At 69.9% G+C, this 23321-nt stretch overlaps 3 protein-coding genes across 3 annotated transcripts; 2 read left to right on the forward strand and 1 right to left on the reverse strand.

Annotated features, from left to right (window-relative positions):
• Positions 1-1766: 1766 nt before the first annotated feature.
• VSIG8 (V-set and immunoglobulin domain containing 8) lies at positions 1767-5507 on the forward strand. The gene is made up of 7 exons (XM_054179228.1): positions 1767-1815; positions 2377-2552; positions 3432-3633; positions 3945-4109; positions 4496-4618; positions 4775-4913; positions 5339-5507. Exons 1-7 carry the CDS (start codon positions 1767-1769, stop codon positions 5505-5507), a joined length of 1023 nt encoding a protein of 340 aa, XP_054035203.1.
• Positions 5508-7996: 2489 nt separating this feature from the next.
• Positions 7997-9444, forward strand: CFAP126 (cilia and flagella associated protein 126). Its single transcript, XM_054179196.1, has 4 exons — positions 7997-8055; positions 8282-8344; positions 8904-8984; positions 9127-9444. Exons 1-4 carry the CDS (start codon positions 8029-8031, stop codon positions 9442-9444), a joined length of 489 nt encoding a protein of 162 aa, XP_054035171.1. The 5' UTR covers positions 7997-8028.
• A 3499-nt stretch (positions 9445-12943) lies between these two features.
• On the reverse strand, positions 12944-22597 carry SDHC (succinate dehydrogenase complex subunit C). The gene is made up of 6 exons (XM_054179222.1): positions 22551-22597; positions 21297-21353; positions 20007-20108; positions 19386-19447; positions 14542-14705; positions 12944-13048 (listed from the first exon to the last, which is right to left on the reverse strand). The coding sequence occupies exons 1-6, from the start codon at positions 22568-22570 to the stop codon at positions 12944-12946; spliced, it is 510 nt and encodes a 169-aa protein (XP_054035197.1). The 5' UTR covers positions 22571-22597.
• Between the last annotated feature and the right edge of the window lie 724 nt (positions 22598-23321).

The following is a 23321-nucleotide window of genomic DNA, read 5'->3' on the forward strand; positions in this document are numbered from 1 at the left end:
TCACCATCCACTGCCAAACCTCCCTGTCCCAGCTCCTCTCCATCCACTGCCAAACTTCCCTGTCCCAGCTCCTCTCCATCCACCACCAAACCTCCCTGTCCCAGCTCCTCTCCATCCACTGCCAAACCTCCCTGTCCCAGCTCCTCACCATCCACTGCCAAACCTCCCTGTCCCAGCTCCCCTCCATCCACCGCCAAACCTCCCTGTCCCAGCTCCTCTCCATCCACCGCCAAACCTCCCTGTCCCAGCTCCTCTCCATCCACTGCCAAACCTCCCTGTCCCAGCTCCTCACCATCCACTGCCAAACCTCCCTGTCCCAGCTCCTCTCCATCCACTGCCAAACCTCCCTGTCCCAGCTCCTCACCATCCACTGCCAAACCTCCCTGTCCCAGCTCCTCACCATCCACTGCCAAACCTCCCTGTCCCAACTCCTCTCCATCCACTGCCAAACTTCCCTGTCCCAGCTCCTCTCCATCCACTGCCAAACCTCCCTGTCCCAGCTCCTCTCCATCCACTGCCAAACTTCCCTGTCCCAGCTCCTCTCCATCCACTGCCAAACCTCCCTGTCCCAGCTTCTCCATCCTCTGCTGCCCACAGCCCCTGTCCCAGCTCCTCCATCCACTGCTGCCCACAGCCCCTGTCCCAGCACCTCCATCCTCTGCTGCCCACAGCCCCTGTCCCAACTCCTCTCCATCCACTGCCAAACCTCCCTGTCCCAGCTCCTCCATCCTCTGCTGCTCTCTCCTGTCCCATCTCCTCTCCATCCACTGATGCCCATCCCTGCCCCAACATCCTCCAGCCACTTCCAGGCATCCCTGTTCCGACTCCTCTGTCCAGGGCAGTGCATCCCTGTCCCCAGCTCTTGGATTCAGGTCTCAGGAGGTCTCTTCCTCCCCTCCAGCTGTCCCAGCCTCCTCCAGCCACATTGTTTGTCCCCTCCACTGTGCTGAGCATAGCCTGGAGTGTGCTGCCCCTCTTGCTGCCACCACATCCCTGTGCAGTGAGCCATGCCCTGGAGCACCAGCCAGGTCTGTGCTCTAGTTGGCACCAGCCAGGTCTGTGCTCTAGTTGGTATCAACCAGGTCTATGCTCTAGTTGGCACCAGCCAGGTCAGTGTTCTACTTGGCACCAGCGTGGGCTTGGTGGGCGTCCATGGTCCCCACAGGGCTGCAGCATCCCTGTCCCTACTTGCTGTGGGGGCAGGACTGGAGGAGGGATCTCCAGAAGCTTAAGCCCATGGTCAAACCACACCTTTAAGCTCTTCCAGCTGGCCTGAGTCCTGCCCAAGACCAAAATGTCTTCAGGACCAGCATGAGGACAACTTGGCAACTCCATGGAGCCACAGTGCTTGGCTGCACTTGGGCTGCTCTCACTGCAGGGTCCCAGAAGCCTTTCCCCACCCTCATCCCACCAGCGACCACACCAGGGTGCCAGCCACCTGGCACCTCAGGGTGCAGGGACCCCCAGATCCCTTCTCTGGGTGCCTCAGGGTGTGCTGGACCCCCTGCCCTCACTGACCCCCAGCCCGGGTCTGGCTGGATGGGAGCCCACAGCATGGTGATGCTTAATTAGGGGGTAGGGAGTGGAGCAGGGCGGCATCGCTCACGCACAGCTTGGAGCCACTCAGTCATCCCAAAGGCATCCGCCCCAGAGGGAGGAGCGCCCCGGCCCAGCATGTAAAAGCAGCCCCAGACGGCCCCTGCCCTGTCACCTCGGAGCCTCCGCCGCTCCTGCTCCTCCTCACCACCCAGCACGGCTGCAGCGTCATGGCAGGGCACGGCGCCAGCCTGCTCCTGCTCCTGGGTCTCATGCCAGGTAGGCGCTGATGGATCCTCTCACTTGGACCTGCTCCTGAAGCGATGCCACCAAGGATGGAAGGGTCTCTGCCCGGAGCCAGGGCGCCCCAGGGTGCCGGATGCACCCCCTGGTCAGAAGAGCACCTGCGGCCGGGCTGGTCCTGCCACAGCACTCATCTGTGTTGGCCAGAGACAGGCAGGGGGCAAGGAGCCCACCGTGCCCCTTTGTCCCTGATGCTGCTTCACAGGGCCCAGATGGTGGCAGCCCTGATAGGTGCTCAACCCCACCGGGACCCCCAGCCTGAGCCTGGCAGAATGATCCCTGCCCCGGACCTGCTCCCGTGGGTTAGGTGCTGCAGGACGCAGGGTCAGGGTGCTGCAGGATGCAGGGTGCTGCAGAACATGCAGTTGGGGTGCTGCAGGATGCAGGGTGCTGCAGAACATGCAGTTGGGGTGCTGCAGGATGCAGGGTGCTGCAGAACATGCAGTTGGGGCGCTGCAGGATGTGGGGTCAGGGCGCCCCGGGGCACAGGTCTGGGGTATCCCCCAGCAGGTGCAATCAGTGCCCTTCTCTCCCCAGCTCTCCTCCTGGCCGTCAGGATCAACAGCAAGGGCCGGGAGGTTCTGTACCTGGCCAAGGGCGACTCGGTGAAGCTGGGCTGCCCCTATGTGCTGGAGCCCGAAGACAACGGTCCCCAGGGCGTGGGCATCGAGTGGATCCAGATCACGCCCGAGCGGACCGGCCCGGAGAACGTGGTGAGTGTCACACAGCAGCCACCGGGCAGGCAGGGCTGGGATGGGTCAGGCAGGGCTGGGATGGGTCAGGCAGGGCAGGGATGGAGCAGGCAGGACAGGCAGGGCAGGGATGGAGCAGGAAGGGTCTGGCAGGGCAGGGATGGAGCAGGCAGGACAGGCAGGGTCTGGCAGGGTAGGGAAGGAGCAGGCAGGACAGGCAGGGTCTGGCAGGGCAGGGATGGAGCAGGCAGGACAGGCAGGGTCTGGCAGACAGGGAAGCAGCAGGCAGGACAGGCAGGGTCTGGCAGTGCAGGGATGGAGCAGGCAGGACAGGCAGGGTCTGGCAGACAGGGAAGCAGCAGACAGGACAGGCAGGGTCTGGCAGACAGGGAAGCAGCAGACAGGACAGGCAGGGTCTGGCAGGGCAGGGATGGAGCAGGCAGGACAGGCAGGGTCTGGCAGACAGGGAAGCAGCAGACAGGACAGGCAGGGTCTGGCAGGGCAGGGATGGAGCAGGCAGGACAGGCAGGGTCTGGCAGGGCAGGGGTGGAGCAGGCAGGACAGGCAGGGTCTGGCAGAGCAGGGAAGCAGCAGACAGGACAGGCAGGGTCTGGCAGGGCAGGGAAGGAGCAGGCAGGACAGGCAGGGTAGGGATGGAGCAGGAAGGGTCTGGGCTGGGCAGGGCAGGGATGGAGCAGGCAGGACAGGCAGGGTCTGGCAGAGCAGGGAAGGAGCAGGCAGAACAAGCAGAGTCTGACAGGATAGGGAAGAAGTAAGCAGGACAGGGTCCGGCAGGGCACTGCAGGGCAGGGCCAGGCAGTCCCTGCCCAGCTGGCAGCCTCAGGTCCCCCAGTACCCCAGAGCAGCCCTGCCCAGACTCCCCCTCTTGCTCCCCCGCAGTTCCTGTCCTACTACGACCACCACGTCAACTACGGCAGCGGCTCCGGGCTGCAGGACCGAGTCGCCTTCGTGCAGAACGACCCCAGCCAGTACGATGCCTCCATCCGCCTGGCCGACCTGCAGGTGTCCGACACCGGCACCTACCAGTGCCGCGTCAAGAAGAACACTGTGGCCGTGCACGAAGTCATCGTCACGGTGGAGGGTGAGCCCCGCAGCCCCACGGCCCCATAGCCCCGCAGCCCCATAACCCCTGCAGCCCCCACAGCCCCGCAGCCCCCTGGCCCACGGTCCCATAGACCCCGCAGCCCCCGCATTACCCGCAGCCCCCCACTCCCATAGACCCCGCAGCCCCCGCAGTACCCACAGCCCCGCAGCCCCCCGCTCCGCAGCCCCCGCGGTCCCCACAGCCCCTCCGCTCCCCCGCCCCGAAGCTCCCCCGCCCCACGGCTCCCCCGCCCCGCTGCCGGCCGGCGCCGCTGGCACCGCTGGCTCACAGCCTCCCTCTCCCCGCAGAGAAACCGGCGACCCCCCAGTGCTGGGTGGAGGGGGAAGTCGTGAGGGGAACCAACATCGTCCTGAGGTGCTTCAGCCGCGGGGGGGCCGCGCCCCTCGCCTACCAGTGGGGCAAGCTGGCCAGCGGCTACGGCGGAGGGCAGCTGCCCTCTGGCACTGTCCAAGGTGGGTGCTGGCAGGGGGCTCTGAGGAGGGGAGGGGATACTCGTGGGTGGGGTGGTCCCTGTCTGTGAGTGCACCTGGTGGTGGGTGCCCGTGGGTGCCCAGGGCTGCTGGCACCAAGGTGTCTGTGTGCACCTGGCTTCATGGATGTCCTTGTCTCTGTGCCCCCTTGTTCGTGTGCCCGTGTCTGTGTGTGCCCACGTCCCCGTGCCCATGTCTATCTATGCCCATGTCCCTGTACGTCCCTGTCTGCTTGTGCCCATGCCCCTATGTGCCCATGCCCCCGTACACCCCTGTCTGCCTCTGTACCCCACACCCCGTGTCCCCAGGCCCCTTCACACCCCTGTCTGAGGCCGTGGGTGCCAGCTGCTCGTCTGTGCCCGCTGCAGGCCGTGCTCCGGGTGACCTGGTGATCCGCAGCCTGTCGGAGGCGCACACTGGCATCTACCAGTGCCGTGTCACCAACCGCGTGGGGTACTCCACGTGCCAGGTCAGCCTCAACCCCACTCCAAGTAAGTGTCACCACGGGGGGGGGAAAGCAGCCTGTGCTGCTGGGGGCTGCTGGGGGCTGGCTCTGGGTGCCAGGGTGGCACCGGGGGGAATGGTCACAGTGGACAGCCGGGGGAGGCCGGCAGTGACAGATTGTGGTCGTGCAGGAGTAGGAGGAGGAGGAGGAAACCAAGCGAGCATCCTGGCTGGCTCCATCCTGGGCTCCCTGCTGCTGCTCACCCTGCTCGGAGCCCTGATCGCGGCGGTGATCTGCCGCTTCCGCAAGAAGGAGTGCCAGCCGTCCTGCAGCGAATGCAGGTGAGGGAGGGGCACGGGGCGGGCACGGCGCCCGTGGGCACCGGCAGACGGCACTGGGCGCCGGCACTGGGGTCTGATGGGCTCTCACAGGCACTGCTGGGTACCGCTGCAGACTGCTGGGCACTGCTGGATGCCACCAGGCACTGCTGGCCACCATAGGTCATCTGTGGGTACCAGCAGACAATGACAGGGACTAAGAGGCACCAGTGACTGGCACTGGGTACTGATGGACCCCAGTGAGCACTGATGGGTGCCAGGGGCCAACAATGGGAACCAGCAGGTGCTGCTGAGTGCCACCAGGCACAGGCACTGACAGAAACCGGTGGGGTGCCAACAGGTGTCAGTAGGTACTGCTGTGCATCCGTGGGCACCGCGGGGTGCCAGCCAGCACTGTGGGTGCCAGTGGGGCTCCTCTGTGCCCGCAGAAGCAGCCCCGGCGGTACCATGACCAGAGCCTGTAACGTCTGCAGCCACCACTACTCCCCGCATGGCATCAGCTACATGCAGTGCCAGCACGGCGACAGCGACGAGAGGGCAGCCGCCCTCATCTGCAACGAGGGCATGCGGCACCAGGTCGCCTGCCAGGGGATGTAACCCACCCCTAGCCCCGCGCCCACCCCCAATTTGACTCCACGGGGCAAGCGACGGCGAGCTCAGAGCCGGTGGCACGGCCGGGATCCGGCGCCTGGCGGCCCCGGGCGGCGCTGCCCGGGCTGGCCGCGCAAATTGAAGTCAGGAACTCCGCTCCCTCCTCCGCCCACCCAGCCCCGGCCCCCCGCCCGGGCCGCTCGGGCTCCTCACTCTCTCTTGGTGATTTTCGTTTTCGTTTTTTTGGCCCCATTTTTTGTATGTGTCGTCCCCCACCCCCACCCCCACCCCCCCCCCAAGCCCCCGCCCGGCTCCCGGCCCCGCTCCCGGCCCCGCCGGCGTCCCTCGCCAGCAGCTGTATTTATTTGTCCCCGTCCCGTCCCCTCGGTGTCGAGCAGGGACGCGGCAGCCCCGAATCGCCCAGTCTGGCTGCCGGGCAGCTTCGTGCCCCCCCGGAGCCCCCCGCATTGGCTTTCCCAATTGGGTGACATTCGAGACGAGAGCCATTGGCACCAGGATCCGAGTTTGGAACAAGAAACCATGGAAAAGAAATAAACCAAAGTGAATCCCAGGGCTGTCCTGTCCCCTCCTTTCCAGCGCCGGCTCCGTGTTGGGGCAGGTCCGGGGCAGCGGCGGCACCGATTCACCGGCCGCGGGGACGGAGGCGCATCCCGGGGTGGGTCCCATAACGCCGAGGAGGTGGCAGGGCAGCGCCCGTCTCGGCGTCCCCATGCAGACGCCGCTGACACAACCCCCTGGCACCCATGGGTGCCCTCCGGGAGCGGCTGCCAGGGCACGGAGCCGACGCGGCTGCGGATGCCCCACGCCGGCCGGGACGCTGGGCGAGCTGCGACACGCTGGGGAGAAGGTGGCTGGGGGTGCAGGCAGGGCGGGCAGGGGACAGGCGGGCACGGGGAGAGGGTCGGGACAGAGGCTGGGCGGGGGTCGGGAGCGCGGCTGGCGGGGGGCTGCCGGTGGGGAGGGTCGGTTGGGACATGGAGAAAGGGCCCAGAGCCAGGAGACCCCAACCCTAAACCAGTGCCACCGGTGAGCCTCGCCGCAGCCCCCAGCCTGACCCTGCCCCTAACCCTGAACCTGACGCCAGGACTTACCGACCCCAGGACTAACCAAACCCTAACCCAATGCTAACCAAATATTAACACCCGGCTAAGCTAACTCCAACCCCAGTATTAACCTAACCCTAGCCCCAGTGCAAGCCTAACCCTAACCCCAGTATTAACCTAACCCTAGCCCCAGTGCTAGCCTAACCCTAACCCCAACCCCAGTGCTATCGTGACCCTAACCCCAGTGCTAGCCTAACCCTAACCCCAGTGCTAGCCTAACCCTAACCCCAGTGCTAGCCTAACCCTAGCCCCAGTGCTAGCCTAACCCTAACCCCAGTGCTAGCCTAACCCTAACCCCAGTGCTAGCCTAACCCTAGCCCCAGTGCTAGCCTAACCCTAACCCCAGTGCTAGCCTAACCCTAACCCCAGTGCTAGCCTAACCCTAGCCCCAGTGCTAGCCTAAACCTAACCCCAGTGCTAGCCTAACCCTAACCCCAGTGCTAGCCTAACCCTAGCCCCAGTGCTAGCCTAAACCTAACCCCAGTGCAATCGTGACCCTAACCCCAGTGCTATTGTGACCCTAACCCCAGTGCTAGCCTAACCCCAACCCCAGTGCTAGCCTAACCCCAACCCCAGTGCTAGCCTAACCCTAACCCCAGTGCTAGCCTAACCCTAACCCCAGCGCTATTGTGACCCTAACCCCAGTGCTAGCCTAATCCCAACCCCAGTGCTAACCTAGCGCTAGCCCCAGTGATAGCGTAACCCTAACCCCAGTGCTAGCCTAACCTTAGCCCCAGTGCTAGCCTAACCTTAGCCCCAGTGCTAGCCTAACCCTAACCCCAGTGCTAGCCTAACCCTAACCCCAGTGCTAAGACTAACCCTAACCCCAGTGCCAACCTAACCCCAGTGCTAACCTAATCCCAGTGCCAACCTAACCCCAGCGCTAGCCTAACCCTAACCCCAGTGCTAACCTAACCCCAGTGGTAGCCTAATCCCAACCCCAGTGCTAACCTAGCGCTAGCCCCAGTGATAGCCTAACCCTAACCCCAGTGCCAACCTAACCCCAGTACTAACCTAACCCTAGTGCCAACCTAACCCCAGTGCTAGCCTAACCCTAACCCCAGTGCTAGCCTAACCCCAATGCTAGCCTAACCCTAAACCCAGGGCTAACCTAACCCCAGTGCTAACCTAGCCCTAACCCCAGTGCTAACCTAACCCTAGCCCCAGTGCTAGCCTAGCCCCAGTGCTAACCTGACCCTTTCCCGGTACTAACCATTCCCCCCCAGTCGCTCCCCCTCATCCCGGCACTGCCCCCCGACCCTGAGCGAGACACTGCTGTGACGTCACTCTGATCGCCCCGCCCCCGGGTCCGCCCTCTCCCGCAGGGCCCGCGGCGGCCGCCAGGGGGAGCGCGCGGCGCGGGGTCTCGCGGGGCCGTTGCCAGGAGACGGCGCGCGCGGGCCATGGCTGCTCGCGACAGCGCGGGACAGGTCGGGGGGGGGGAGCGGGGAGGGGGGAATGGGATAGGGAATGGGGATGGGAACAGGAGAGGGAATGGGGATGGGGAGAGGGAGTGGGATTGGGATGGCATGGGACTGAGGATGGAAATGGAATGGGATGGGGGTGGGATGGGGGTGGGATGGGCTCGGGGATGTGCCTGGCGATGGGACGGGAGCAGCCCCGGCCCAGCTGCCAGCGGCGCCCCTCCCCCCGCAGTACGAGGATGCCTTCCGCCCCCCCCGTCTGCAGAACTGGGGCGTGCCCAGGCCCGGCCGCCAGGTACCCCGCAAGGAGCACCCCGCCCCCCCCGCCCCCAGAGCAGACCCTTGGGACCACCCCTCAGCTCTGACCCAGACCCACCACAGGACTCCCAGGACCCTTCTCAGCTCCATCTTGGACACCCAGGAAACACCTCCCACCCCCCGCCCCCCCTCCCCTAGCCAGGACCCCCCCAGGCTTCCCTGGGACCTCCCTCAGCCCAGACTCTCGGAAGCCCCTGAGACCCACCTAACCTGGACCCTCAGGGACCCCCCCTTAGCCTCAGCTGAGACCTCTGTACCTCCTCCTCAGCTCTGGCCCAAACCCCCCAGGCCCAGCTTTGACCCCCTCAAGACCCACCAGTCCTGGCCTAGACCCCCATGGCCCCCTAGGACCCCCCCCCCCCAGCCCAAACATGGGCCCTTGAGACCCCTGCAGACCCACCCCAGCTGGGGCCCAAACTCCCAGAACCCCTCCAGCCCCAGCCTAAACCTACCAAGAACTCCCAGCCCCAGCGCGGACCCCTGGGACCGCCCCCCCAGGACCCCGGCCACACATTCCCACCCCCCTCCATCCCCAGCGCCCCTCGCCGCGGGAGTGCCCCACGCAGATCATCGCCAATGACCGAGGCCACCTGCTGCCCACCGTGCCCCGGTGCCAGGTGAGCCCGGACCCACCGGCACCCACGGGGGCGGGGGACCCGGGGGTGGCAGCTCCTGCCCCTCCTCTTGAGGGGGCTCCCTGTGCCCCCCCCCCCCCAAGCACCTTCCCAGGCCCTGCTCCGCTCCTGTTCTTCCTGCCAGGCCTCCCCGTGGGGCACGTTCGTGGGGACGTGGGACATGCCCCCGCGGATCCCCCCGGCCCGGCTGGACCTCACCGCCCGCTCGGCCGCCGCCGCCGCCCGGCTGCTGCAGCGCAGCCTCCAGCCCTCGGCGCTGAGCCGCGCCCGCAACGGCCTCCGCACGCAGGTCACCGGCAAGGTCCGCGACCCCCGCCGGGCTCCCCCTCCCAGGGTGGGCTCACGGTCGCCAGCCGGCAGGAGGGAAGCGCTGGGAGGGGGTTTCCAGGGCCGGGGATGCTCCACGAGTGGATTTGGGGGGGGGGGGCGTGGGGGGGTTTGACCAGCGGGCAGCGCCCAGCCCTTGAGCCACCATCTCCCCTTGCTGTGGGGAGGGGGCTCCCTGCACCTCACCCCAAATCGGGGTTTATCCTCTGGCAGCGACCCCAGGCAGGCGCTGTGCCGGCAGGAGGAGCTCACAGAGCACCACCTGGCCCTGGGTCCGGGGAGGTGTGCGGGGGGTGGTCCCACAGCCCCCAGCGCCCCTTTCCCCCTCCCTGCTTGTCTCTGGTGAGCCCAGCACAGGGCTGGAAAAGACCAACTCCAGCCACAGCCTAACGGCTCCCTGCGCACAGCTGCGGGACCCCGGCCCTGGGCTCCCCAGGTCAAGAGGGACAGGGAAGCGCTGGAGAGAGTCCCGGGGGGGCTGTGAAGATGAAGGGGCTGAGAGCATGGCCATGAGGGCACAGCACTGGCTCGCGGTCACCCTGATGCCCACCAGCAGGGCTGGCCCAAGGCCACCTTACTGCCTGCTCCATCTGCTCCTCCTCGTCCCTGCAGCTCCAGCAGTCTGGGTCGGGCACACAAAGCTCCAAGGAGGCTTCCCAGGGCAGCAAACAGGCACCCGGCAAGGACTCTGCAATCCCAGCCCCCACCCCAGCCCCCAGGCCTCCTGCTCCACGGGAGGCCACTCCGCGGGAAGCCTCCAAGCTGCAGGGCTCTGCTCCCGGCCCGGGGGGCTCCGCGGTGGGGAGCAAGGAGAACAGAAACCCCCAGCCGCAGGCAGCGCTTGGGGCAGCACAGGGAGAGACCCCTGCAGAGCCATGAGAGCAGCACAGCCGCTGCGGCTGGGCTCAGCTGCTCCCCTCCTGCCTTCCCCCCCCAGCTGCTCCCCTCCTGCCTTCCCCCCCCAGCTGCTCCCCTCCTGCCTTCCCCCCTCACTGCTCCCCTCCTGCCTTCCCCCCTCACTGCTCCCCTCCTGCCTTCCCCCCCAGCTGCTCCCCTCCTGCCTTCCCCCCCCAGCTGCTCCCCTCCTGCCTTCCCTCCTCAGCTGCTCCCCTCCTGCCTTCCCCCCCCAGCTGCTCCCCTCCTGCCTTCCCCCCTCACTGCTCCCCTCCTGCCTTCCCCCCTCAGCTGCTCCCCTCCTGCCTTCCCCCCCCAGCTGCTCCCCTCCTGCCTTCCCCCCCCAGCTGCTCCCCTCCTGCCTTCCCCCCTCACTGCTCCCCTCCTGCCTTCCCTCCTCAACTGCTCCCCTCCTGCCTTCCCCTCTCAGCTGCTCCCCTCCTGCCTTCCCCCCCAGCTGCTCCCCTCCTGCCTTCCCTCCCAGCTGCTCCCCTCCTGCCTTCCCTCCTCAGCTGCTCCCCTCCTGCCTTCCCCCCTCAGCTGCTCCCCTCCTGCATTCCCCCCCCAGCTGCTCCCCTCCTGCCTTCCCCCCCAGCTGCTCCCCTCCTGCCTTCCCCCCCCAGCTGCTCCCCTCCTGCCTTCCCCTCTCAGCTGCTCCCCTCCTGCCTTCCCCCCCCAGCTGCTCCCCTCCTGCATTCCCCCCCCAGCTGCTCCCCTCCTGCCTTCCCCCCCAGCTGCTCCCCTCCTGCCTTCCCCCCTCAACTGCTCCCCTCCTGCCTTCCCCTCTCAGCTGCTCCCCTCCTGCCTTCCCTCCCAGCTGCTCCCCTCCTGCCTTCCCCCCCAGCTGCTCCCCTCCTGCCTTCCCTCCTCAGCTGCTCCCCTCCTGCCTTCCCCCCCCAGCTGCTCCCCTCCTGCCTTCCCTCCCAGCTGCTCCCCTCCTGCCTTCCCTCCTCAGCTGCTCCCCTCCTGCCTTCCCCCCCCAGCTGCTCCCCTCCTGCCTTCCCCCCTCAGCTGCTCCCCTCCTGCCTTCCCCCCTCAGCTGTTCCCCTCCTGCCTTCCCTCCCAGCTGCTCCCCTCCTGCCTTCCCCCCTCAGCTGCTCCCCTCCTGCCTTCCCCCCTCAGCTGTTCCCCTCCTGCCTTCCCCCCCCAGCTGCTCCCCTCCTGCCTTCCCTCCTCAGCTGCTCCCCTCCTGCCTTCCCTCCCAGCTGCTCCCCTCCTGCCTTCCCCCCTCACTGCTCCCCTCCTGCCTTCCCTCTCAGCTGCTCCCCTCCTGCCTTCCCTCTCAGCTGCTCCCCTCCTGCCTTCCCCCCTCAGCTGCTCCCCTCCTGCCTTCCTTTCCCCTCTTCCCCTTATCCTCCCTTCCCCTCAGCTTTTCCCCTCTCCTCCCTTCCCTTCTCCCACCTTTCCCTCTCAGCTGCTCCTCTCTCTTCCTCTCCTCTCACCTTCTTTCGCCTCTCCTCCCCTCCTCTCCTTTCCCCTCCCCTCCCTTTCCCTCCCCTCCCCTCCCTTCCCCCCCAGCTGCTCCCACACAGCAGCCAATCCCCCTGGAAAGCCCCCAGGGGAGGTTGGAGAAGGCTGAGAGCAGCGCTGGGAGAGCAGCCCCAGGCCTGGCTCCTGCTGGGGCAATCCAGGCCTCAATTAAATCTCTGAGCTTGCAGCCAGAGCCTCAGAACCATTTGGGGTTGGAGGAGACCTCCAAGGGCAACTCAGCCCCAGCAGGGGCAGCAAGCCCTGGCCCCAGTGCCATGGCCACAGGGTTCTGGGGCACCTCCAGGGCCTCCACAGCCTCCCTGGGCAGCCTGTGCCAAGCTCTCCCCAGCCTCCCTCTCAAGGCTTTCCTCCTCCTTTCCACTCTCCATCTCCTCTCTCCCAGCTCCAAGCCATTGTCCCTGGGCCTGGCACCGCCAGCCCTTGGCCCAGCTCCCTCCCCAGCTCTCCTGGAGCTCCTTCAGGCACTGGGAGGCTGCTCTGAGGTCTCCCTGGAGCCTCCTCCCCTCCAGGCTGCACAGCCCCAAGCCTCCCAGCCGGGCCCCACAGGGGAGGCTCTGCAGCCTCTGTGCTGGCAGCATCTCAGCTGCACCCCAGCCCCCCCCTGCTGCAAAGCAGGGACCCCACAGCTGCCCTGGGGGCTGCTGCTGCCCTGCAGCCGAGGCCTGGCTGGCACAGACAGAGGCAGCAGCTCAGGGAGGACCAGGACTGCTTTACTGCCGCGGGGGACAAGGGACAAGCGCTGGAAGCAGAGCTGGGGGCACCCAGACCCCCACCCCCCTCACTGTGCCAGAGCGGGAGGGGGCAGGGGGAGGAGTGGGAGGGTTTCCCTGGGGGGCTCCAGGGGCTGGGGTTGAGCCCTGCCCAGCCCAGCCCTGCCAGCCGGGTCCCTGCGGCACCCGGAGGGCGCAGCTCAGCCCTTCCCCTCCGGGCTCCGGCAGCGCCGCCGGCTCCCCTGCCCCGGCGCCGGGCACCTCAACGGAGATCTTGTCCTGTGCCAGGCCCACACATGCCCAGCAGCCAGCCCTGGGCCCACTCAGGGCCCAGGGGACACAGATTCAGCATTGTCTGCGGCCCGGGGACGGAGCAGAGAGCAGGCAGGGCCCGGAGCCGGCCCGCAGCAGCCCCCTGCCCAGCGCCCAAAGGCGCCGGGAGCGGGGGGCGCCGAGCTCGGGGGGCAGGGCGGGCAGCAGCAGCTCCGATCCCGCAGGGGCTCTGCCGGCAGGGGGCGCTCAGAGGGCAGCCAGCGCCGCCGAGGAGAGCAGCGTCAGCAGCAGCACCAGCAGCCCGGACTGCGTCACCTGCGCCACCGCCAAGCCCTTGCCCAGGTCCCAGGCCTGCGGCGCACAGAGGCCGCAGCGGGCTCAGGCCAGGGCCCCCCCAGCCCTGGCACCGCTGCAGGGCGCTGGGCAGAGGCCGCCCTGGGTGCCCCCTGGGCCCCAACCCCCTCCCCCCTGGCACAGCCACCCCTGGGCTCTGCCCTCCCCGAGCCCAGCAGCAGCTCCCTGCTGGCAGAGCAGGGCCAGGAGACAGCTCGGCAGCAGCACCCCCAGCACCCACCCAGGACCCATCCAGCACCCCCAGCACCCACCCAGCACCCATCCAGCACCCCCAGCACCCACCCAGCACCCCCAGCACCCACCCAGGACCCCCAGCACCCACCCAGGACCCATCCAGCACCCCCAGCACCCACCCAGGACCCATCCAGCACCCCCAGCACCCACCCAGCACCCCCAGCACCCACCCAGGACCCATCCAGCACCCATCCAGGACCCCCAGCACCCACAAAACCCATCCAGCACCCATCCAGCACCCACCCAGCACCCACCCAGGACCCCCAGCACCCACCCAGCACCCACAAAACCCATCCAGCACCCCCCTAGAAACCCCAGCACCCACCCAGAACCCACGGCACCCACCCAGCACCCACCCAGGACCCATCCAGCACCCACCCAGGACCCACCCAGGACCCATCCAGCACCCACCCAACACCCACCCAGGACCGTCCAGCTGGGTAGGGCTGGGCAGAGCTAGCTGAGTGGGGCACAGCAGGGAAGGGCTGGGTGGGGCAGGGCTGGGCAGGGTAGAGTAGGGCAAGGGGGGGCTGGCTGGGTAGAGGCAGGGTGTGGCTGGGTGGGGCAGGGTGGGGGGGCTGGATGGGGCTGGGCAGGGTAGGTGGGGCAGGGCAGAGTGTAGCTGAGTGGGGCAGGGCAGGGTGGGGCTGGGCAGAGCTTGCTGAACAGGGTGTGACTGGGTGGGGCAGGGTGTGACTGGGTGGGGCAGGGCAGGGTGGGCAGGGCAGAGCTGGGGCAGGGTGTGGCAGGGCAGGGTGTGGCAGGGCAGAGCTGGCTGAGCAGGGTGTGGCTGGGTGTGGCAGGGCTGGGTGTGGCTGGATGGGCTGGACAGGGTGTGGCTGGGTGGGCTGGGCAGGGCAGAGGCAGGGTGGGGCTGGGTGTGGCAGAGCAGGGTGTGGCTGGGTGGGGCAGGGCAGGGCAGAGGCAGGGTGTGGCTGGGTGTAGCAGGGCAGGATGTGGCTGGGTGGGGCAGGGCAGGGCAGAGGCAGGGTGTGGCTGAGCAGGGTGTGGCTGGGTGGGGCAGGGCAGGGTCACCGCAGCCCTGCACCGGAGCAGCCTCAGCCCCGGCCCCAGAGGCCGCAGCTGGCAGCCAGCTCCCAGGGCCCAGCCCTGCAGGCTCAGCTCTGAGGCTCTGAGCTGCTGGGGCCTGGGGCAGCTGCTCAGGGAGGCTGCAGAGTCCCCTGGGTGCCCCCGGGGGGGGCTGCCCCCCAGAGGCCCCTTCCAACCCCCCCCCCCCGGGGCTGGGGGCCACTCACCAGGTGCCTGATGCCGTTCCAGGTGTGGTAGGTGAAGGGCAGTGCCAGGGCAAACTTGGCAGAGCAGATGAGGGCAGGGCCCAGGCTCAGAGACTTCAGCAGGGCCAAGTAGTGAGGGAACTGCTCCGGCAGCAGCAGCGCAGCCAGGCTGAACAGGGACACCCCTGGGGGCACAGCCACAGCTCAGCAGCAGCCTCCCCCCCAGTCCCACCGCTGCCTGCGCTGCAGAAGGCCTCCAGGGGCAGCCAGGCCGACCCCAGCCCCTGGCCACCAAAGCCTGGCCCCCAGGGCCACCCAGCTCCTGACCCCCCCCCAGGGATGGAGACTCCAAATGCAGCCCCAGGCCTCCCCCTCTGCCCTGGTGACAGAGCCAGGACCACCCCCAGCTGCTGGCAGCCCCCAGGGCCTGGCCCACCCCCAGCTGCTGGCAGCCCCCAGGGCCTGGCCCACCCCCAGCTCACAGCAGGCTGCAGAGGAAGGAGGGGGCAGAAGGGCTCTGCCCAGCTGGTGGCAGTGCCAGCTGCACCCTGGGGTGCTGAGGACCCAAGCTGGGGCAGCAGTGTCCTGCCTCTGCCTCCTGCATCACTCATGGATTGGGTTGGGCTGGAAGGGAGCTCAGAGCTCAGCCAGCTCCAAGCCCCTGCCCTGCCCAGGGACCCCTGCCCCCAGCCCAGCCTGCTCAGGGCCTCATCCAGCCTGGCCCTGGCCACCTCCAGGGAGGGGAGGAGGCATCCAGGCCCCCCCTGGGCAGCCTGCTCCAGGCTCTCCCCAGCCTGTCAGGAGTCCTCTCCAAGCTGATCCCCAGGTCAGGCAGAGCAGCCCAGGCCAGGGGAAGCTGGCAGCGAGGGGGCAGCTCCCCAGCGATGCCCCAGAGCCTGGGGCAGCAACTCCTCTGCTGCCAGCCCCTGGCACAGGAGGGGAACCCTGCAGGGCTTGGAAGGCAGTGGGGAGGTGGTGCTGAGGGCTCAGGGCTGAGCTGGCAGCGCTGGCCTGGGCCCCACGGCCTGGAAGGCCTCTCCCAGCCCAGCCCAGCCCAGCCCAGCCCAGCCCAGCCCAACCCAGCCCAGCCCAACCCAGCCCAGCCCAACCCAGCCCAACCCAGCCCAGCCCAGCCCAACCCAACTCAACCCAACCCAGCCCAGCCCAACCCAGCCCAGCCCAACCCAGCCCAGCCCAGCCCAGCCCAGCCCAGCCCAGCCCAACCCAGCCCAGCCCAACCCAGCCCAACCCAGCCCAGCCCAGCCCAACCCAACTCAACCCAACCCAGCCCAGCCCAACCCAGCCCAGCCCAGCCCAGCCCAGCCCAACCCAGCCCAACCCAGCCCAACCCAACTCAACCCAACCCAGCCCAGCCCAACCCAGCCCAGCCCAGCCCAGCCCAGCCCAGCCCAGCCCAGCCCAACCCAGCCCAGCCCAACCCAGCCCAACCCAGCCCAGCCCAGCCCAACCCAGCCCAACCCAGCCCAACCCAACTCAACCCAACCCAGCCCAGCCCAACCCAGCCCAGCCCAACCCAGCCCAGCCCAACCCAGCCCAGCCCAGCCCAACCCAACCCAGCCCAGCCCAACCCAACTCAACCCAACCCAGCCCAGCCCAGCCCAACCCAGCCCAGCCCAACCCAGCCCAGCCCAGCCCAACCCAGCCCAGCCCAACCCAACCCAGCCCAGCCCAGCCCAACCCAGCCCAGCCCAACCCAGCCCAGCCCAGCCCAGCCCAGCCCAGCCCAGCCCAACCCAACTCAACCCAACCCAGCCCAGCCCAGCCCAACCCAGCCCAGCCCAGCCCAGCCCAGCCCAGCCCAGCCCAACCCAGCCCAGCCCAGCCCAGCCCAGCCCAGCCCAACCCAGCCCAGCCCAGCCCAGCCCAGCCCAACCCAGCCCCTTCCATGCTCCTCCAACGGGAGGCAGCAGGGCCCAGGCAGCAGAGGCAGCCTGGCAGCTCCTCCTCCTCCCCCTCCTCTTCCTCCTCCCCACCAGGCCCAGAGGGTTGCTGCAGCTGCTGCAGCCGGGGCAGGGCTGGGGCAGGGCTGCTGCAGCCAGGGCAGGGGCGCTGCAGCCGGGGCAGGGGCGCTGCAGGGGCGCTGCAGCCGGGGCAGGGGCGCTGCAGGGCTGCTGCAGCCAGGGCAGGGGTGCTGCAGGGGCGCTGCAGCCGGGGCAGGGGCGCTGCAGGGGCGCTGCAGGTGGGGCAGGGGCACTGCAGGGGCGCTGCAGGTGGGGCAGGGGCGCTGCAGGGGCGCTGCAGCCGGGGCAGGGGCACTGCAGGGGCGCTGCAGCCAGGGCAGGGGCACTGCAGGGGCGCTGCAGCCAGGGCAGGGGCGCTGCAGGTGGGGCAGGGGCGCTGCAGGGGCGCTGCAGCCGGGGCAGGGGCGCTGCAGGGGCGCTGCAGCCGGGGCAGGGGCGCTGCAGGGGCGCTGCAGGGGCGCTGCAGCCGGGGCAGGGGCGCTGCAGGGGCGCTGCAGCCGGGGCAGGGGCGCTGCAGGGGCGCTGCAGGGGCGCTGCAGCCGGGGCAGGGGCGCTGCAGGTGGGGCAGGGGCGCTGCAGGGGCGCTGCAGCCGGGGCAGGGGCGCTGCAGGGGCGCTGCAGCCGGGGCAGGGGCGCTGCAGGGGCGCTGCAGCCGGGGCAGGGGCGTTGCAGGGGCGCTGCAGGGGCGCTGCAGGTGGGGCAGGGGCGCTGCAGGTGGGGCAGGGGCGCTGCAGCCGGGGCAGGGGCGCTGCAGCCGGGGCAGGGGCGCTGCAGGGGCGCTGCAGCCGGGGCAGGGGCGCTGCAGGGGCGCTGCAGCCGGGGCAGGGGCGCTGCAGGGGCGCTGCAGGGGCGCTGCAGCCGGGGCAGGGGCGTTGCAGGGGCGCTGCAGCCGGGGCAGGGGCGCTGCAGGGGCGCTGCAGGGGCGCTGCAGCCGGGGCAGGGGCGCTGCAGGGGCGCTGCAGCCGGGGCAGGGGCGTTGCAGGGGCGCTGCAGCCGGGGCAGGGGCGCTGCAGGGGCGCTACAGCCGGGGCAGGGGCGCTGCAGGGGCGCTGCAGCCGGGGCAGGGGCGTTGCAGGGGCGCTGCAGGGGCGCTGCAGCCGGGGCAGGGGCGTTGCAGGGGCGCTGCAGGGGCGCTGCAGGTGGGGCAGGGGCGCTGCAGCTTCCCCAGCGCTGACTGCGATGGAGGCTCCGCAGGCCCCCAGCTGCTTCCTGCTGCAGCCACAGCCCTGCGGAGGAGCTCAGTGCTGCCCCTGCCCCACCCCCTGCCCCACCCCCTGCCCCACCCCTGCCCCTCCCCCTGCCAGCTCTGCAGTCTCAGAAGCCTCTGCAGTGCCCCCCCGGGAGGGGTGGGAGCAGGAAGGCAGCGCTGCCCCTGCCGGCCCCTGGCAGCCCAGCCCTGAGCTCCTGGGCCAGGATCCTGCCCTGGGCAGTGCCAGCCCTGTGGTGCCAGCACAGCTGCCAGGCAGTGCCTTGGATCCATGCACCCTGAGAGAGCCAGCTGGGCACAGGCACCGCAGCAGGCTGGCAGCAGCTGCCCCCGGGGCAGGGCTGGGCACCCCCAGGGCAGGGCTGGGCACCCCCAGGGCAGGGCTGGGCACCCCCGGCACAGGGCTGGGCACCCCCAGGGCAGGGCTGGGCACCCCCAGGGCAGGGCTGGGCATCCCTGGCACAGGGCAGGGCACCCCCAGGGCAGGGCTGGGCACCCCTGGCACAGGGCTGGGCACCCCCAGGGCAGGGCTGGGCACCCCCAGGGCAGGGCTGGGCATCCCTGGCACAGGGCAGGGCACCCCCAGGGCAGGGCTGGGCACCCCTGGCACAGGGCTGGGCACCCTCAGGGCAGGGCTGGGCACCCCCAGGGCAGGGCTGGGCACCCCTGGCACGGGGCAGGGCTGGGCACCCCTGGCACAGGGCTGGGCACGCTCTGGCTGCCCAGGGCAGAGCCCAGCCCCTCAGCAGGGCTCAGCTGCCTGGCACAGGGGCAGGAGGGCACAGGGATGCCCTCCTCCAGGGGCACAGCACCGTGGAACTGAGCACAAGGCTGCAGGAGAACCTCCCCTGAGCTGCTGGCCACACTGCCCCTGGTGCCCCCCAGGTGCCCCCCAGGTGCCCCCCAGGTGCCCAGGAGGGCTCCCTGCTGCCCCCTGCTCCTCCCCAGCTGCAGGACCCTGCCCTGGCTCTTGCTGAGGGGCAGAGCCACCCCCAGCACAGGAGGCCATGGGGCAGAAGTGGGGCTGGGAGGATGCTGAGGGGACAGAGAGGGCACAGCCCCCTGCAGGCTGGGGCCAGGAGGAGGATCAGAGCCAGCAGAGGGATTCTGCCCCTGCCCAGAGCTGCCCTGCAGGGCTGGGCCCTGCCCTGCTGCCCCCAGCACAGGGAGGGCCTGGAGCTGCTGGGCAGGGGCCAGGGGAGGCCACCAGGAGGAGCAGAGGCTGCAGAGCCTCCCCTGGGGGCACAGCCTGGGAGGGTTGGGGCTGGAGAAGAGAAGGCTCCAGGGAGAGCTCAGAGCAGTGCCTGGAGAGGAGCTGCAGGCTGGGGGCTGGGGGCAGTGGCTGGGGGGCAGGGGCTGGGGGCAGTGGGGCAGTGGCTGGGGGGCAGGGGCGGGGGGCAGGGGCTGGGGGGCAGGGGCTGGGGGCAGTGGGACAGGGGCTGGGGGGCAGGGGCGGGGGGCAGGGGCTGGGGGGCAGGGGCTGGGGGCTGGAGCAGGGCAGAGGAAGGCTGGGCAGAGCCTGGCACAGGCTGCCCAGGGAGCTGCTGCAGCTCCATCCCTGCAGGCAGCCAGGCTCAGCCTGCCCAGGGTTGGCCCTGCTGGCACTGTGCCCCCCCCGGGGGTCCCTCCCTCCCCTCCCTCCCTCCCTCCCCTCCCCCCAGCCCCTGGGGCCTCACCCAGGCTGAGGGCCACGCCGGTGCCACGGTGGCTGATGGACATGGCCATGGGCAGGGACCACCTGCAGGGCAAGCACAGGGCAGGGCATCAGCACAGGGCACCCCCTGGCACCCCCCTGGCACCCCCTGCTCCCAGAGCTATGCCAGGAATCCAGCAGCAGGGGGCACAGGGAATGTGCAGAGGCAGCTTGGGCTCTGCTGCCAGGGGCACAGGAAGCAGGGGCTGGGTGCCAGGCCCGGGCTGGGTGCCAGGCCTGGGCAGGGGGGGCACAGGGAGGCAGGGCCTGGGCTGGGGCAAAGCAGCAGAGGAGGCCCCAGGGCAGCAATCCCCTCCCTGAGGGGGGAGCCTCAGAGCTGCCATCCCCCCCCCCCCCCCAGCATGTGGCAGCGTGGCAGTGCCAGGATGCCCCCTGGCCCCCCCGTGGCGCCCCCTGGCCCCCCCCAGGGGCACAGCAGCTGCTGGGGGCAGGCTCTGCTGCCCCCCCCCCCCGGCCCGGGGGTCTCTCTGGCCCCTGCCTGAAGCGCCAGGGGGGGACATGCAGCCCCCCCAGGGTGTGGGGCAGGGCAGGGGGCTGAGTGCCCCCCTGGTGCCAGCTGAGGGTGCCAGGGGCTGCTCCTCACTTGTAGATGGAGACGTGGGGGGACAGAGGCCGCTGGGACCTGGAGTTCTTCTCCCAGAAGCGAAGCATCTCCTCCTTGGCACTGGTGCCCATGGGCACTGCCCTGCAGGGCCAGAGCAGGGCAGGCCATGGGGGCAGGGAGACCCGGGGGGGGGAGGGGAGACCCGGGGGGGGGAGGGGAGACCACGGGGGGGGGGGGCAGGAGGAGACCCAGGGGGAGTGGGGAGATCCTGGGGGGCTGTGGGGAGAGCAGGGGGGGGAGATCATGGCAGGGGGAAGACCCTGGGGGGGTGGGGAGGAAATGGGGGGGTGGGGGAGACCCGGGGGGGGGATCATGGAGGGGGTGCAGAGACCACAAGGGCAGGGGGGAGACACTGGGAGGGGTAGGGAGACCCTGGGGAAGTGGGGGGGGGGGGAACCCTGGGAGGGAGTGGGGAGATCCTGGGGGGGAGTGGGGAGACCAGGGGGGGAGACCACAGTGGGGGGGGGGGGGACCCTATGGGAGGGTGTGGAGACCATGGGGGGCAGGGGGTGGGAGAGACCCTGGGGTGGGGAGACCATGGGAGGGGTGTGGGGAGGGGATGGGAGGTGAGAGAGAGGGCAGGGGGAGCAGGGAGCCCACGGCAGGAGCAGGCAGCCTGAGAGCCCAGGGCCCTGCCCTGGCACTTCCCCACCCCCCAGGACCCCCCAGGACCCCCCAGGACCCCCCAGGACCCCCCAGGACCTGAGCTCAGAGCCAGCAGCACAAAGCAGCTGCCAGCAGGGGACCACTGCCAGCAGCCCCAGGGAGAAACAGCAGCCCTGGGAACGTGCTCAGGAGCTGCCCACCTCCCCCCAGGACCCCCCCCCAGCACCCCCAGCTGAGCACTGGGCTCTCAGCTGCCAGTTTGTGTAACCCTGACCGGGAGCAGCCTGCTCCTGGCTGCCAGGGCAGCTGCAGGGCTCTGGCACCTCCTGGCCCTGAGCAGCAACCAAACCCTGCCCAGCTCACACCGAGCCCTCCCTGCCCCCCAAAGCCTGCAGCTCCCAGCCCTGCTCTGGTGCCAGCCTGCTGCACAGAGTGGCACAGAGCAGGGCCAGGGGGCACAGAGCAGGGCCAGGGGGCACAGAGCCCAGGCAGGCCCCGGCCAGGCCCTGCCCTCCACCAGCCTGGCACCCACTGCCCGGTGCCAGCCAGGCAGGGCACCCAGCTGCTGCAGCTCCCGAGGGGAGGGGGCACAGGCAGGTGCCCAAGGCTGCAGGCAGCAGCCCCTGGGGCAGCAGGAAGCTGTGGGCACAGCCTGGCACTCACTGTGGCAGGGAGAGGCTGGGGCTGAGCCGGGCCAGCAGGCAGCGGCGAGCTGCAGACCTGCAAGGGAGCAGAGCAGAGGCTGAGAGGGGCTGAGGGCAGCAAGGGCCAGCAGGGGCAGGGAGCTCTCTCCAGCCCAGACAGCCCCAAGCACAAGGCTGAAGTCCAGCAGCTCAGGGGAGACAGCCAGAAACATCCAGGGGGAGGAAGAGCACTGGCTGAGCACCACCCCCCAGCCCCCCAGAGCCCAGGGGCAGTGTGGGCAGCAGAGGAGCAGCAGCAGCTCTGTGCCAGGGCAAGGCCCAGCCTGGCAGCCAGGGCTGTGGATCCAGCAGGGGGGAGGGGAAGCTGCAGCCCTCCAGAAGCTTTTTCAGCTGCCAGGCAGCAGCAGAGAGGAGAGGGAGGGATGAGGATGAGGCTTCAAACCCCAGCGGGCAGCAGCCCTGCTCCAGCTGCTGGCAGCTTCAAACAACCTCCACAAAGAGCTTCCCAGCAAGGCAGGAGAGCTCCAAGCGCGCCGGAGAGGGAACCACTTAGGAGACAAATCCCAAGCAGCGGCCCCGGGCTGCTGGCAAAGGGAACGGCGACAGCCTGGAGGAGGCACCAAACCTTCCGGCGGGGGTGGGCAAAGCAGCGCCGGGGGCAGGGCAGGACCCGCTCGGCGTGGGGCCGCCAGAGACCCCCGGGAAGGGAAGGACATCTCCCCGGCAGCCCTGAGTGGCAGCCTGGGGCTCTGCCCAGCCGCTGCAGGCCACCAAGAGCCACGGGAGCGAGGGAGGAGCGAGACCCCCGCCGCGGTCACCCCCCCGGCCTCCGCCACGAGCCAGCTGAGCCCGGCCCTGCCGAGCGCCCGGCACTCAGCCCCGGTCCCCGCATCGCAGCTCCCGCCCTGGCCCTGCTGGAAACTGCGGCTCCTGCAGCCGCTGCTCCGGGGGAGGCCACGGGGGGAGGACACGGCCGGGACCGAGGCCGCGGGCCCGGGGGTCGCCGAGCCCGGGGTCTGACCGCAGGTGGGGCGGCGAGACCCGGCCCCGCAGCGGGAAGCGTCACCCACAGCCGGGCCGGGGCCAGGAGCCCGCCCCGGGACGAGGCACTCCGCGGCCCGGCCTCACCGGGGCTCCGTACGCGGCCCCGAGCTTTCCCCCCGGGCGGTCCTCGGCCGGGCGGCGGCACCGGGCCCCGCCCGCGGCACCCCGCAACCACACCCGGGGCGGCGGGGGCCGCCGCTGCCCCCGGCGCGGCCCTCCCGGGAGTCACCTCAACACCAGCGCCGCCATCTTGGAGCGCCCCGCACGCCGGAAGTGGCTGTGACGCACTTCCGGCCCCGCCCCGGCGCTGCGCCGAGCCGCTGGCATCGCCCCCGGGGTGCCGGCGGTGCCTGTCGCGTCCGCGGCGCCGAGGGAGCTGCCCCTTACCCGCTCCCGGGGCTGCTCCTTATCCTTCCCAGTGTCCCCGGGGCTGCCCGTTCCATCACCCGGTACCGCCGGGGCTGCCCGTTTTCCCCCCAGGCACACCGGGGAGTGCCCATCACATCCGCTGGTACAGGATGCCTATCACCCCTCCCGGGACTGCCCGTTATCCCCCCAGGCACACCGGGGAGTGCTCATCACATCCGCTGGTACAGGATGCCTCTCCCCCCGCTCCCGGGGCTGCCCGTTATCCCCCCAGGCACACCGGGGAGTGCCCATCACATCCGCTGGTACGCCCGAGGATGCCTATCACCCCTCCCGGGGCTGCCCGTTATCCCCCCAGGCACACCGGGGAGTGCCCATCACATCTGCTGGTACAGGATGCCTATCACCCCGTCCCGGGGCTGCCTGTTCCTCGTCCCTGCTCCCCCCAAAACTCCGTAGTGGCGAGGACCGGGACTCTCCGGTGCCGCCCCCGGTGCTCCAGTCCCCCGGGCCCCGGCTGCTACAGGACGATGAAGCAGGAAGCTCTCGGTGCCTCCCTCCCCGCCGCCCCTCTCTGGGACAGGGATAAACCCTACTTGAGAGCTTTTTCCCCCAAAGCCGTCGCCGAGCAGCC

This window comes from Dryobates pubescens, assembly GCF_014839835.1.
Source record: "Dryobates pubescens isolate bDryPub1 chromosome 41 unlocalized genomic scaffold, bDryPub1.pri SUPER_41_unloc_2, whole genome shotgun sequence".
Lineage (NCBI taxonomy): Eukaryota > Metazoa > Chordata > Aves > Piciformes > Picidae > Dryobates > Dryobates pubescens.

Excerpts from the sequence above, each read along its gene's own strand:
- VSIG8 (XM_054179228.1), top strand. The coding sequence starts at position 1,767 with ATGGCAGGGCACGGCGCCAGCCTGCTCCTGCTCCTGGGTCTCATGCCA. Across the intron at positions 1,816-2,376 it reads GCTCCTGGGTCTCATGCCAG|CTCTCCTCCTGGCCGTCAGG; the intron begins GTAGGCGCTGAT and ends TTCTCTCCCCAG. Across the intron at positions 4,110-4,495 it reads GCCCTCTGGCACTGTCCAAG|GCCGTGCTCCGGGTGACCTG; the intron begins GTGGGTGCTGGC and ends TGCCCGCTGCAG.
- SDHC (XM_054179222.1), bottom strand. The coding sequence starts at position 22,570 with ATGGCGGCGCTGGTGTTGAG. Across the intron at positions 14,706-19,385 it reads CGGCGTGGCCCTCAGCCTGG|GGGTGTCCCTGTTCAGCCTG; the intron begins GTGAGGCCCCAG and ends CTGTGCCCCCAG. Across the intron at positions 13,049-14,541 it reads GGAACGGCATCAGGCACCTG|GCCTGGGACCTGGGCAAGGG; the intron begins GTGAGTGGCCCC and ends TGTGCGCCGCAG.
- CFAP126 (XM_054179196.1), top strand. The coding sequence starts at position 8,029 with ATGGCTGCTCGCGACAGCGCGGGACAG. Across the intron at positions 8,345-8,903 it reads TGCCCAGGCCCGGCCGCCAG|CGCCCCTCGCCGCGGGAGTG; the intron begins GTACCCCGCAAG and ends CTCCATCCCCAG. Across the intron at positions 8,985-9,126 it reads CCACCGTGCCCCGGTGCCAG|GCCTCCCCGTGGGGCACGTT; the intron begins GTGAGCCCGGAC and ends TCTTCCTGCCAG.